The sequence below is a fragment of the Manis javanica genome, chromosome 7 (genome assembly GCF_040802235.1).
Source record: "Manis javanica isolate MJ-LG chromosome 7, MJ_LKY, whole genome shotgun sequence".
Lineage (NCBI taxonomy): Eukaryota > Metazoa > Chordata > Mammalia > Pholidota > Manidae > Manis > Manis javanica.
In genome coordinates this window covers 64,863,866-64,879,855 of record NC_133162.1, presented here as the reverse complement: position 1 = coordinate 64,879,855, position 15,990 = coordinate 64,863,866, and the positions used below count along the sequence as shown (strand labels likewise).

Below are 15,990 nucleotides of genomic sequence, written 5' to 3'. Positions count from 1 at the left end.
CCTATGACCTAGAAATTCCACTCCTAATGCAATTGCATAGATTCAGAAATGCATATATATGTATCTATATATATGATTACCAAAAAACAAAAGCATGTTAATAACAGCACTATTCTAACAGCCAAAGGCTTTAAACTACTCTAATGTCCATGAAGAGATTAATGGATAAATTATTATATAAATTAATTCATATAACAATGAGAGCAAATGAACTACAACTCATGAAACATGAATAAACCTCATAATGATCAAGAGAAGCCAAAGACTGGGAGAAAATATTTGCAAACATGTTCCTGACGAAGAATTTGTATCCGGGATAGATAAAGAACCCTTAGACATCTCAATAAATAGAAGACAACCCACTTTTAAAATGGGCAAAAGACTGAATAAGCATTTTATCAAAGAAGGTATAGGAATCATGATGATCCACTAAGACTTAGGAGCATCTGAGAAGATAACAAGTGAGTGGCATGATTCTTTACTTTCCCAATCCATTACCTCCCATAAAAACAGAGCAACAAAAATTACAAACAGAAACCCATAGACAACATCTTCAACATGTTGGTGAAGTATCCTTGAGAAGTCCCAAAACTGAGAGGGTGGGATGAACAACTGATAGCTACAAGGCCTGTATCATATAATCATCATTTTTGTGAGAAGAAGCAGAGGGAAGCAATGGGGTAGTTGATGGATTAGGTATATACCTGTAGGTATCCACTGAAAGTGTAGAGGGCCAATAGCTAAACTGCTATATTGTGCAAGGAGTTACCGTAAGGTCTGAAAAGGCTGACCAGCCGGGATCCTAGGAACTCTCAAACTCCATCAGCTGAACCTCCCTCCTACAACATATCCCCACTTTGAGGAGAATCTCCTGGGAATAAAAAATCCATATTAAATAGAACAGTGACTGACGGGAGCCATGCTATTCAAGCTGTGTAGCGAAGCTCAGGCTGGAGGAAGACCCCCACAAAGCAGGAGCCTTTGCAGCTGACTCCCCATATTACCCACCTTGATTTTGTTATTCTCCGTTATACTATTGGCTTTGCTTTTGCTTGCATTTTTGCCAAAGACTAAGCTAAACTTTGCTAAGCAGCACTGAAAGGAGGCGAACATAAACTTCCTAAAAGCTTTTCAGGACAGTGCTCCTGAAGAATAAAACACGCAGGGCCCGATGGCGATCTTGGCATAGAATACTGAAACCTGCAGTCAGTTAGTCAAACACTGACTACCCCATCTCCACCTAAGTAGGAATGCCCCCCTTGTTTGCAATGCTAGTGAAATTAGCAATGAAGAGTTTTTATAGGAAAATTAGAGAAATAGAGTTATAGGAGATTACTGAATGGAATAACCCTGTCTGACACTTAATTCATCTTCTCATGTTTTCTTCCCTCTGCTACTTCTATAGTTTTTCTTCTTCCTTCCTAATTACAGCCCTTTACTAGAATTTGTGCCTTATATGTGAAATTACCAAATACCATAATTTTTCAAGAAGTAAAGATACCTCAAGACAAGTGCTGGGCCTGGAAGCCACAGGGCATAAATCTGCAAAGAAGTAAAAAGCTAACATTTTCAAAGAATATTGCTTCTCTCTCACTTACCAGCTTTTCATCTTCCTGTATGGCCCCGGAAGATGGCTGGTTAGCCAGAGACGGGTAAGATTCCTCACGGGAGGAACAACCTAAGACAGGCACAGTCGCAGGGGGGCAATCAGGTGAGAAAATGGGGGCCAACAGAGGTGAAGCTTAGAACCTCACCTCCCCTCAGTGTTGAGAAAAATCTTCTGCACCTGTGGATGTTTTGTTGCCCTTGACCAGCTTGAATTAATACCTAGTCTATAGGCACAGACCTGATCATCTACACTTGCTCTCTAACAGCACTAAATCATGCTTTCTATCTTTATCTTGCATCTACCTATGATAGAATAAATGAGGAGATAAAATGTACCCATTGTATTAGAAATATAGATGATGATACCTGCCTAGCTAACTGTGGCACTAGGTGACCTGTATTTCGCCCTGAGCTGATAGACTCCATAGTCACTGCTACATACTGCACATGCACTACTTAGAAACTGCGTTGCATAGAAACGTAAAACACATACAGTCCATGTTGCTAGGAAAAGTTTCAGTAAAGGAATAGAAAAAAGATCACCTGTCTAACACTTGACCAAACATGAATAGATTAGAAAGAAGAAGAAAGAAAAAAACTTGCCTATACCTATTAATCAATTGTCTGTACCAACTAATCAACAGAACAATAAAAAATAATCATACCCTTGTGCAAAATGGTATAAATAAAGCTGTCATCGGCACTTTGTCAAGAAACCACCTCCATCTGACTCTGTGTCCTGTCTCTCCATGCACTGACTCCGTCTCATCCTTTTGGGCTTCACACCCCCCTGCTGGAGCTGGACTCCAGCAAGTGACAAAAAGGATAAAGGAAAAAGAAGGTCCAGATGAAAATGGGGTCATGAACTGAATGACTCAAGAGATCTCAGAAACGGCAGGAATAGCCCTTCTGAACAACTCCCTTCCCATTCCCTATCACCCTAAAGTTCAGGAAAATGAATCTGACATATAGTAGACACACATGAAAATCCCACACATCAGTGCATAGGCTCCCAGGTGGTGATGATCTTGCTGGTCTACAGGGTACACTCTGAGTGGTGAAGTCATCACTGGGAGATCAAGTTTTATCACAAGGTCCCCAGGCTGGGAATCATTTTCTAGCAATGTCTGTATGTAACACCATTCTACTGACATAAAACAGTTAGGTAGTTTGTGGTGTTTGCTGTAATCACATTGTTACTGCAAGGAGGGTCAAAGTGGCACACTCATTTTACATGCTAGAGTGGAACAGAGATCACTGGCCTAGTGTAACATATGCAACTTGCAGCAAAGTCTTGCCCTTTTCACCATCCTTGGATCTCAGTTCAGCATCATGGTTATCTGGCAAAGCATTGGCCAGCTGACATGGCTGTGTGCTGAATGAGCCTGGCTTTATGGACTCAACAGGCAAGTTATGGGAGGGAGCCTATGAGGGCTGATGTAAGTAGCCGCTTCACTGAATGAGGCAATGGAAGGGAAAACAAGTATGCAATATAACTACAGTTCCCATTTTCTGGAATTCAATCTAGAGTCTACAACAGGTCTGAATTGTACTTTGCTTTCAAATAGTACAAATACAATTCTAAGGGATGGTTTCTAATACAACAATGGATTAACCTACCCCACATTTCTGGTAACTCAGAAAGCCTTCTACACTAGGTGCATGGTGCAATCAGTTGGGCCTGGGGAAGTAGAAGGAACTGATTTGTCTTGGAAAAGGTCAGATATTAGGCTTTGATTACATTTTTGTCTCCCTTCCATTTCCTGTTGAGCATGTAACTTCTTGGACTCAGCAATTACAGCCAATGACTACAGAAACAGACAAAGAGTGGCTGCATCTTCAGAAGTATTTTTATTGTAGTGGTGAGCAGAATCAAGAGATTCAAGTAGTTCATAATCAGTTTGTATTACTCAATCTGCACACCAAAGTGCCTCATATGAACATATGTCCAAATTCCATTTTTACCACCTATAAAACAAAGTTGAATAGAGCTTAAAATGTTAAAAACAACATGCACTTTCATTCTCAACCTCAATTTCCTTATCTGCAAAATGGGTTTTGTGCCACCAACTTCCAGTGGACTAACAGGTCAAGTAGCTTTTATAGTATTAGGCAGGTGTAGATACGTCCCTTACCCAGTGGCAACTATTATTTTACACACAATTTATTTTATTTTATAGATAACCTAGTTCACATCAGATATACTGCCAAGTATTAAGAATTACAATGTACATTGTTTCATATGGCTCTGTAACATGAGATACTTCTCTCTTAAGACTAGACTTTACACATCCATGTTTGGGCAAATACTGAAAAATCCATGTACCCATGCCTATAATAATGCTTATAAAATACTTTGTAACCAAAGAGTTTTAACACCTGCTAAAGAAAACAGCTCTTTGAAGCTCACATAGGCCCATGAGTTATTAGAGGAAAGTCTTCTAGTCATGCTTCTACTTTTTCAAGAGAGACTTGAAAAGCAAGTATTACTTAGTTTCCTACCCAGAGCAGGCAAGTGAGGTAAAAATCAGCAAAACCTAACTGAAGAACCTCCATAGTTCTGGCCTAGATTGTACTCCATTTCCTGTACTAAAAAGACCGGAAGCCTTGCAACCAGACTAAAATGGAGAAAGAATCCCAGCTACTTCTGATTCCCTAACTACATCTGGGAGGTTCAAGTACTGCTTTTCTCTCAGCAAGGAAAAGGAAGAGGATTGCTTCTATCTCATTTCTTCAGTCTGCTGCCCCAAGGATCTCAATAGAGCTCTCCTCCGTCTTTCAGTCATGCAGTGCCGAAGTAGCAAGAACAGAAGAAAGGCTACTTCAACTGTTTTTTCCCACCCACCATCGATGGTACTTGGGTGAATTCACAAGATATAAAACTCTATCTAATAGTCAGATTAGAAAATCAGGCTCTCACCTTAATCTCCATAATGCAAAGAGTGACAGAAAGTCAGGAAGAAATGCTGCAGACCAAAGAAAAACAGGCACTCTCTTGTCTCATCAACATTTTGTCTTCTCGCTGTCTCAGGGAGGTGAGGGGAAGAAAATGAAGGGCAAGGAAAAGAAACTAATTAATGGTTTCTTAGAGGAAGAGCAACTATGGCTACAGCAAAATTAGTGTTCTTCCTATATCCAATTAAGAATGTTTCTTATTAAATAGAACTTTCTCATCTATATGCATCCAAAGACACATTTCACCAGTATATATTTATATAATTTACATCAAAACTGGATTTTTTGTTCCAGAATAAGAATATATGTTGAAAAATTTCCAAAAGCACCCAAACTGTTAATGTTAAGACAACCAGAACCAAGGCTGGTAGGATGAACTCTAATGAAAAAGCACAGAATCTATAGATTTTCATCCCAACTTAATTTTCCACATTACCTATTTTAGAAATAACATAAAGCAAATATTCTAATGAAACTTTCTCATTATACTAGGAGTATTATTCAATATGGAAGGCTATCATTTGAATGAACAAATATTTGTTCTCCCAGTACAATAAACAAAAGTGTCAACATGAACTGCTTGGCTCTAAATAATGGTTTAAAATCTGGGACTAGTACGTGGAAAACATTGAACTAAGACTAGTTTTAAGAAATAATAAAATTAAGAATCCTTCTGTATTAAAATGTATTATATCAGCAATGATAAAATAAAGTTTTAAAGTTAACCTCCTCCCCAGATGCCAAATATGAAGCTCAAATTACAAATCTTTTAACTGGAAGATGATGTCTTTTTTCTTCCTGCAGAATTTTCTCAAAACTACTACAACAACCATGTGATTTCACCTATATCTGGAATATAAAAACAAACAAAACAGAAATAGTCTCATAAACACAGAGGATTGGTTGTTGCTATAGGGAAGGGGGTGGGGACACGGGCAGACAGGCAAATGGGATAAAGTGGTACAAACCTCCCATTAAAACTAAAAGTCACATGGATGAGAATACAGCATAGGAAATACATTCAATAACACTGTAATATCTTTGTATATTGACAGATAACAGCCACACACCTTGGTAAGCATTTAATGTATATAACCGTCTAATCACTATGTTATACACCTGAAACCAATGTAATATTGTATATCAACTTTATTTCAATAAAATAAACAAGTCTAAAACTTGAAAAAACAAAACACCAAAATACTATTACACGCATACATATACACACACACACACCAGTGAAAAATAGCTTAGCAGCCTGATGTGAAGTTGCTTGAGTAGACTGAGCTGCCAGTTGAATGGAAATAAATAGTGACTGAAGGAAATGAACAGTTAGGAGAAAATTCAGTGATCTGTGAAATTTAGGAGAAGAGCTAAGTATAGGCAAATTATGGTAATGCATGTTATTTATTTTCATCTTACATTTGACAGAATATAATCCAAATTCCAAGATTCATTATTGGACCATATGAAATACCATCTTAGAGAAACACATTCCAAAAATGTATACTTATATATTTTGGTTTGGTTGTACATAACTCCCAAATATTTAAGGGCACGCATCAGTTCTGAGGTTTACAAAATGAAAGCACTCAAATAAAGATACCATAGAAGTTGATTATGCCTGGAAAAAACTAAGCTGTTTTTTCTTTACAAGTTGGTAAACTTAGGATCAAAATTATATACAAAAACAGTACCACATATATTATTAATGTATCAGAGAGCAGAAACTTCAAATGGTAACATGACTATAAAAACTATTAAGTACAATGCACCATCCACAGCAAGTTGTACATTAGATAGAAAAATGATTAATGTCCATAGACTGCTTGTTAATGAACCAAATGTCAGAACCAATAGTGATTAAATTTTGGTTTAACAGAGTAATTTGGTCACCTATTATGAACTTGTTAGCCAAAGATTATTTTTCAATGTTCAACTTTTTATATATCCTATTGTAAAGAAGGCTTAGTTTTTACCATGAGAGTCTTCAGTTTCAGGCATTTCCTAAAAGAGAAAAATAGCACCAGAATAAGATCATAACCTCTGTAACATTAGCAAAAATGGACCACACTATCCTCTATTCTGAAATATTTTACATACCAGTGACTACAAAGATGACTGTAAGGTCTTATTTAATAATGAAATTAAATAATTCCTATAAAACTTTCATAGTCTATGAAAATTTAATGAATCAAAATTTATTTAGTTAATGTATCAGACACCCAGTAAATTTGTTTTAAGGTCTTTGAAGACAACCCTCTTGAAAGAACTAGGTTCATTCAACTTTATATGCTCATAGACTGTGACTAGTATTTGCATGGAAAAAGTACTCAATAGGTATTGATGAACTGATGGCATTGTGACAAATGACTAGGATCAAGAAAAGTCTTGAAAAGCAAATATAGCAGTTAAATCACTTATTCAAGAATGATATGCACAGAATACATCCTTTTATAGAAAATTTAAAAATTCCTACAATATTACAAGTTTCCAGAGTCAAGCATACAATGGAATGGTGAGTACTGAATTTTATGTTGGTCGTTACCTCTAGGCTGAGAGTGAATAGCATCAGAGAGGCAAAAGAGAAGTCCTCAATTGCGCTTATCTGGATCTGAACCAAATGTTACGATGCTAACTTTGAGGAAACAGGATGATGCTCATGAGTGCTCATTATATTGTTTTCTTCTTGTCTGCCTATTTACAGATTTTTAAAAAAGGAAAAAATAATACCTTTGTAGGAAAAACCAGCAGTGTACTAATGAATCAGCAGTATTTACCAGCTAATAATCTATTTTATAAACATTATTCTTTTGAAGATCAATGATCAACATATCAATGATTTATGCATTTTCTTTTATAATTTCTATAATTGTGATGCTTCTTAGATTTTTAATAAAATAGATTTCTATTTTTAAGTCAAAATTTACTTAAGGAAATTTATATTAGAATAAAACTGCCTTATATTGCCTGATTTAACTAATGCTGCTTGAAATTCCAACTTTTACATCAATTACTGATGGTATATGGAGAGCAGAAAATACCTGGTAGTAAAGTCACAAGAATTATTATTATTATTGCAAACATTTTCATGGCATAGACAGAACTCAGAATTGTTCTTTGAAATGAGTTTTGTGAAACCAAGTCAGCCAGGATGAAGTCTTTAAAAAAAAAAAAAAGAATGAAAAGAAATTAAACAATGAAAAGGCACATTTCACAACACAGCAAAATGTAAAACAGAAGCAAAGTGACAAAACTGAAAAAATTGCTAAGCAATGGATTTAAGAAACTTTGATTCCATCCATCCCACTTGTTGCTAATGGTCTTCTTTTTCCTTCCATTGTTGTATATGTAAAAGAGATACGCTAAAATTAAAGAATGGCACAGCAAGACTTACTAGGAGGTTAAAAGGAATTATTGAAAAAGTGTTCAAATACTTTATAAATACTATTGACAAAAATATTTTGTTATACTTTCCGTCTTCCTTCAGTGAAAGTGTCCTTTTAAACCATACTGTTTCTTAATGTTTCAAATTCTCAACTAGAGAGATGTCAGCTTTCTTTCAAAGATACTCCCAGTTTATCACAATATTTCTGGTTAGGAAAAACTAGAACTGTGCTACCTGAGGAAAAAAACTGCAGCACAACTAACTGGTCAAGGTCCTAGACTTGGTTCAATCAAGTTACAGATCGTCCAACTAACATAATATTTTGTTACTCCAGCACTTTCAAGTATCATTTTGAAATCGATTTTATCTCAGTGAGAGGTTTCTTAAATAAATAGGAAGAACTTAGTTTCTGTAAACATTTTAGTGCCAGCTTTCTTTGAGTACTTTTCCCCTTAAGAGAGCTGCTCCACAGAAGAATTGCTTCTTACATATTTATGTCCAGACTCAAAAAGAAATTCAGTTTTTCTGTGAAAAGACAGAAATACCCAAGCAATGTGAAAGCCTTCTGCAACTAGGGATTGCCCACCTATTCCAAGTGTGTAATCTCTTCCTATGTATTCCTGATGAAATCATTATGTTCACCAGTTGATCACAGCTCATCAGATGTATTGTTCACCTTTGGTAATTTACATTCTTCATTGGTATGACAACTCTGAAGAATGTCCCTGTAATGGTTCTTCAAATCCTCATATAAAGAAACAGTTTCTTGTGAGTGAGCTAATGGCAACACCTTTTCATTCAGTAACATCTGCACTCGGAATTCTTCTTTAGGAGACTTTGCGTTTTTACAATGGTAAAGCACAAATAGCAGGTTCGAGGCATAAGGTACAATGTGACCGCTTCGAAATTTCCGATGCATTTGTTCCTTGTAATTGTAAGCTGTGAGGGGCTCCTTGTCTTTGAAGTAGCCCATGAGAGAGAGCAGTGGAAGAAGGGTCTCTGCATGACCAAACTGAAGGATGACTGGAGAGGAAATTGGCTGACACCTTAAAAGAGAAATCGAGAAAAAATACGTGTATATATTCATGTCATGGAACACAGTATCTACACTCAGAAGTAGTACAGAACTTTCTCTTTTTTTAATCATTATATACATAACTCAATATGGCCGAAATTCTGCATGGCAGAGAACTGAACTTTCTATATTGAAAGTTAAGTTTCAAAATTCAGGATCATTATAATATTGCAAATCCACCTAAAACAGTCTGTACACACATTATTCTTTAAGTTTAAAGAGTGAGTGGAGCCTTTACTTGGAGATAATGGAGCTTGAAGCAGATACGTATTTCAAAACTATACGGTCTTTTCTGTGGATGAAACTGAGTAAATCAGCCCTTAGTAAATATCAATTATTCCATGGAGCTCTTCTCAATGAACTTCATATGTTATTTTAGCTATATAGAATAAGGATAAAGAATATTTAGTAAATTTCTTTGTTAAAGCCAAGACTGAATAGTGTATGGTAATTCATGTAGTCCTTCAATGTTTTACAAAACTGACTTGGGTACCAAATTTGGAATAGAGCTACAAAAGGGTAGAGATGCAACCTATTCTAGCTGATATATTCTGTGGTTGAGAGTCAAGTTTATACACTGCCAGAAATATAAGAGCTTTCATTAAATCACCTTTTTTGGTTTTTCAACTTTCAATGATTTTTTTGCTTGGAAATAGGCCTTTTTTATAAGTAGTAGTGAATGACTACCTACTTCTTCTCAACTTTTATAGAAAGAATGTAACTATTGTTCTTAATTATAATTTGTAAACCTATTCCAACACAATTAACCACCTGACTTCCTGCCACCACCCCACACATTACATTACAAATCCAGTGCATCTGGATTTCCTAGGAGGACAGCAGCATTTGCACGTTTTTGAACCTTCTCGATTCTCCACATAAAAACAGAGCAACTAGACAGTGGACCCAAAACCCAAGGGGAACATTTAAAACACATCTACATGGAAAAGTATTCTCCATATATTACCAACAGCCTCAAGCCCTGCATATTATCAGTACCAGTGTGGAAGAAAGGAGAGGGAAGCCACAGAGCAGGAAGCAATAAGAAAAAAGGAGAATCCCAAATAGCCAAGGAATTCACTAAAAAGTGCTGCAGGCCAATCTGAGATAGCAGCTGGATTGGGAAGGGTTCAGCCCACTCTAGGATTTGTTGAGTGCAAGGGAGGACTCCACTATTAGACCTCTCCTGGGACTGAAGAAACCTAGCCCTTGTGAACTCTCCAAACAGCCACACCAAGGCTGCATTCCAAATCAAGGCCACACACACTAAGGAGAAACTGTCTGGCATGGAGTCAAGGCAGCAGGAGAGGGCTGGCGGAAACAAAAGAGTAGGTCCAGATAAAAGTGGGGAAACGGGACCAGAAGCAGGAAATCTCAGAAAGCAATCCAACATATTTCTGAACAGTACATGAGCACACACACACACACACACACACACACACACACACACAAAACAAGGAAAGGAAGCTCTGTGACATTAGAAAAGCAATAGGACACAAGCCTTCTTCTAAATGTTTGGGGAAACTAAATTCACATTAAAATGAGCAAAAGTGATTAAGAGAATAAGGAGCAGAAAAACATCCCTACAGAAAATAAAGGTATACCAGAAGTATATATTCAAAGAGTAGATAAAAATTGTAATATACTATTTCACAATTATCCACTATCTTGAGTTTAATCTTCTCTAAAAGGTGTGAAATTTAATAACCATTTATCAATAAGTGATTGTAAATCTCTCTTAACTGGTATAATTTAATTAGGTCATCTAAAGTACCTAAAACCTGTATTTATTTTATTTTTCCAAGAAGCATCCCCTCAGGTCCTAAGTTACAAAGCAGCACCTTTCAGACCATGGCTATATTTGGTCTGACCCACATGGATATTTACAAATTTTGCATTATCTGTCGGTATTTAAAAATTGGAAATTTTCAGATTCTTAAAAATCCAGATTTCTGGCTCCTCCTGAACACCTGAAAGATCTGGCAACATACAGTCCCAAAAGGCAATAACCAATTAAGTGAACAGGACTCCGGGTTACCCTCCAGAATGGGCATGTCACTGTTGCACAGGACATACATCACTCCATGTTGTCTAACAGGATGGATCCACTCATGTATTACTTGCCTGATCCCTTTATACATTCAAGTACATGCAACTCAAAGCTAGTATCATTGTCATTATTTAAATATAATGGAATTTAATAGTGATACAAGTTAAAGACAGACAAGTAATGTAAAAATACTGGTTTACATTTTAAATCCTCTAGCCATGAAGCATTACCTCAAAGTCAGAAACAACCCTCAGCTGAATATTCCATTATTTTGTTTATAAGAATCTATTAGGTCAGGATGGATGGCAGCAATATCCTCACTGTCTCACAGAAAGACTTTAACTGTCAGGGACTCTCTCCTTTTCCTACTAAAGAACTCCAATAAACTGGGGACAAAATATAAGACAAATATAATAAAAAATATTCTAATTTCAATATGTAATTAACATAAACATTATTAATGAACTATTTTACATTCTTTTTTTTCTACCAAGTCTTCGAAGGCAGTGTGTACTTTACAATTACAGCACATCTCAATTCAGACCAGCCCCTTTTTCAAGGGCTGAATAGCCACAAGTGGCTGGTGGTTATTGTGTGGTTAGACATACACAGTGATATGCATAGCCTTAAATACAGATTCCAAAGTCAATCAAAGAAAAAACAGAAAAAATGATACAGGACAGATAATAAATACACATATGTTAAAAAAAGAAAAATCTGTGCTGGGGAAAAGGAAGAGACCAAGAGGGCTATGTACAAATCATAAAAGTTCAAAGTCTGCAGCTACAGAAGAAATTAAATCTAGGCTGTGACCCAAATTTAAGTTTAAAATTTTAAATGGGGTTTATATAAAAAGTATTAAACCCCATTTCCTCCTTTGACTACCTTATTGTCAGTCATATGCTAAAATCAGCTTTTTTAAACTTTTTTAAAAGTTGAGGAATATTGTGCTTTAAAAATGCTTATAGGGAATTCTATAGGAAATCAAATATTCATATATTGGTTCATACAGGAAGCCACATCAACAAAAATAAAGAACTGTCTTCTCCCACTTGATGTGTCTAAATTAAAAAAAAATTTTAGAATGCCAGGTAAATAGGAAGGAAGAGGGGAACTGTTAAATAAATGCCATGAGTATTATCTTCTCATACAGACCAATCTCTATTACAGAAGCTTGCAACATATTAAAAAAAGCAGTATTTTTAAAGGTCTGGTTAAATGGCCCAATACAATAATAATAATGTAATTCAAGGACAATTACATATTACTGGATCAAAACTAATGTAGCGTTCCCCAAACTGGTCTGCAAAACCAAAAACATTAGGTCTGCTTAAAAATCCAAAAGTGCCTATAGGAAAAATGAATTTAAATCTTTTTGTTAGTTATATATTTCTACAATAACCAAATAAAAATATTTTAAGTTTATGAGATAATGCCAAATACAAAGAAAATAGGAGCAAAATTTCATTTGTGATTTTTTTATTTGTCTACCGTTGCCCTTTATGTCTTAAGAGTGTCCCGCACAAATAGATGCTGTTGCAAAAACATCAGAAAGTACAGCTGGCTGATGTTGCTTGTGTTCACACAAAAAGGCCCTGGATAAAATGGCTGCATCCAAGTTTCCATCCAATACAAAAGGAGATTTTTCAAAAATCCACTTGGTTATTTTGTTTAGATGTGACAGGTCCTAGCATTCCCTGCCAAGTGTCAGGTACCATGCTAGTTTCTCTTTTTTAGAAGGTGAGGAAGGGGGAGAAGAAAGATGGTTAAGACAAAAGAACAGAAAAATAAAACATATTCCTGGCTCTTGCAGATGAGCATTAGTCTAACTGTTAGGGGAACCCAGAAAGGGAGACCAAATCCAGAAGGATTTTTCTTGGGAAAAATTGGATGGGCTTCAATCAGGAGATAGTGTCTGTACTAGGTCATGAATACATTTCTAGTAAGTAAGAGTTACAACAGAAATGCTACCCGTTGTTATCCTAGTAAAGTGTAGGAGTTGGTTTATCCTATATGTAGATATTGACATCTTCTTTTTACAGATGAGAAAACTGAAATTAACTTGTCTAATTATCTTTGAACCACCAATTAAACACACTAAAAAAAACCCCATCCATTAAATTCACAGTAGTTTAATATAAAAGATTAACCTAAAACTTTTTAAAAAATATTAATTGCCTTAGGCCTGATTTACAAGCTTAAATTTTTGAAACTTTTCTTAAAGCACGGCACAGCTGAAATTGTTCAAAAATAACTTTTTAGCTTGAACTTGAATACTGGTATACCCTAAGTTTCACAAATACAATTTACACACACAAAAAAAATTCACTAGCAAAAATCCTAATGCCTTCTTGCATAGGAAAATATTTCTACATCTGGACTGGAGCAAATAATTTAGGAATTTAGACACTTAAGTTTACTCTCAAACCACTGCTGAATTAAAATCATTTCAAATCAAATCATTTTTTATTTGGGAAAAGAAATACAACATTTCAATGTATTAGCTGAGGAAGACTACATTGATAATGCTTGGTGACAAGGTTCCTGGCATAGTTATTTGAATTGGCCAATTTAAGAAACACTGTTTAGCAACATGCATTTTGGTGAAAGCACATATTCCTACAGATTAAGAAAACGGACTGTCTCTTAAACAAGGCATCAGTTCTTCTCCAAAAATGTATAAAAAGCAAAGACCACATTTCCCAGGTTTTTAATCTAAAATAAATATACAGTAGAGGATAAACAAAGACAGAGACAAGAAATCTTGTTTTAGGAAATTACTACATTATTAACTGCTTTCTAAAATCAGACATATCATGACTCTAAACATTTATAGAGACCATCTTTTCTCACTCAGTAACTCTACAGCACTCAGTTGCATTATACTCTCTACCCTATATTCAGTTTCCTGAGTAATAATAGGTATTTGTGCCTACATTTTCATTCTAGCATGGAAGAAAGGAAATATGTCAACAAATGACTATTTTAGTTTCATAAAACCAGTATTACATCAAATAGATTTCAACTCCAATCAGTAAATAGCATATATAAGGATTCTTCACACTTTCTATATAGTTTTTCCTCCATATATTAACATCCTATTTTTGCCACCAATCTCCTTATCTTTATCTCTCATTTCCCAAATATAAGTAAAATCACATTGCCCATTCTAAGACACCTGATTACAAGATACAGCAGTAGGGGGATGCTTTCAAGTTTGTATCATAATAGTGCATGATTTTTTTGCTCTTTGACAATGGTATCACTACTGGTCAAACACATTGTAAAACAACACAAATAGACATACAACATATAATCACCTGAAACAAATGATCACTTTAAGGACTATTTTTAAATCTTTGTTCTTAATTTTTGCATTTTAAAAAACAAAACTTCAGACCTCACTAAAGTCCAGGTTGGGTTTTAAGGGTAAGAAGCAGAATTTAGCAACTCTTAAATAAGTTACAAGATCTAACAGAATGTTATTTTTTGCATTAACTCAAAAGTATTACCATTAAACACTAGCTCAGAATATAAATCACTTAACTCTCAAACCTGTTTTTCTTTGCTATTTTATTTTTCCTATTTGGAATTCAACTTAGTAATCCTTAATGGTTCAAGTGTTTAAACTAGAATAAAATATATCATTTTTCTTCAAGGCTCCCCAAGAAGGCATAAGTATAACATCTAACTCATAGTCATGAGTTTTAAAGTTCAAAAGAACTTAGCCAATAATTTTTCAGCCATGTTAAATTATGTAGTTCAAATTAGGGCTCTATTTACAGCTAAGAACTCAGAATGCTTTTCTTATAAACAATGACTAAGTAACATACAAACTGATTTCTACTTCATTGCTTGAAACTCAATTGCCAAAATAACACTGGGTATTAAAAAAACCAAGTCTCCAGTCTGAAAGGAGCTTAGAAGTCACCACTCTACCCTAGCATCAAAGAGCTAAACAAACTGAAATACCAACTGTTCCTACATCCATCAGAGAAGTGAGATCACAGGGCAAATTGCTGCCACCCAAACTGGAAAGACAGGCAGGTAGATACAGAGAATCACAATTTATAGGAGCAGAACCTCCATGGGAACCAGCATTGGGGTAGGAAAATCTAAACAATTAATTGACAAATTGCTAGAGGCTCAGTGTGGACAAGTCTAAGAGCTAACTTCAGGGGGATCAAAAGAGGCTCCCATACTGTGGCAGTTTTACCTCCAGGTACCCTGCCAGGTATAGTGAATCATCTCTTGATCCTGGTAGAGGGCTGGGAAAAAGGAATCATTCTGAAGTATGCCAGAGCTTTCTGTTCTTCTTAATGCCTGCCCTCAGGAGAAACTATTTTACCAGAGCCTAACTTGCTGGGGTTTTATAAGGGCTTAACCTACCTGGGAGAAGGGAACTACCCTGCTCTAGACCCCTTAACCATTGTGCTCAACTAAGTGGGTGGGGGGAAAGGGGACTGAGAAGCAGTGGTGAAGCTCACAGCCTAGAGCACAAGATCACCAAAATGCTGAGACCTAATCATAAGACTGTAGAATGCTTCCACTAACTGCAAACCCTACCACTACATTACTAAAGGCCGATTTAGTTCTTTTTACCCAGTATATCATGTTCAGTTTCAACAAATTATAAGGCATACTAAAAGGCAAAAAACACAGTTTAAAGAGACTAAACAAGCATCAGAACCAAAGACATTCATGGCAGATATGTTGCAATTATCAGGCCAGTAATTTAAAAAAACTGTAATTAATATGCTAAGAACTTTAATGGAAAAAGTAGACAACATGCAAGAACAGACAGGTAATGTAAGACGAGAGATGGAAATTCTAAGAAAGAATCAAAAAGAATACTGGAGATCAAAAACATGGCACAGAAATGAGGAATATCTCTATAAACTGGATATGGCTGAG

At 35.7% G+C, this 15,990-nt stretch overlaps 1 protein-coding gene across 18 annotated transcripts in view; it reads right to left on the bottom strand.

Annotated features, from left to right (window-relative positions):
* The window catches only part of MINPP1 (multiple inositol-polyphosphate phosphatase 1), a 164,459-nt gene that overhangs the window by 115,692 nt on the left and 32,777 nt on the right, over positions 1-15,990 (bottom strand). For 2 of the 18 annotated variants that reach the window (XM_073241077.1, XM_017672506.3), the window contains one exon: positions 5,695-8,997. The exons of 9 other annotated variants lie outside the window; for them this stretch is intronic. In XM_073241077.1, coding sequence (XP_073097178.1) covers positions 8,750-8,997 — 248 coding nt within the window. In that variant the 3' untranslated portion in view covers positions 5,695-8,749. Of the gene's footprint in view, positions 1-1,678; positions 3,577-3,788; positions 4,631-5,325; positions 5,413-5,694; positions 8,998-11,306; positions 11,463-15,990 lie in introns of those variants that run through there. 7 more of the 18 variants (XR_001855007.3, XR_005057031.2, XR_005057027.2 and 4 more) reach the window with 7 other exon arrangements.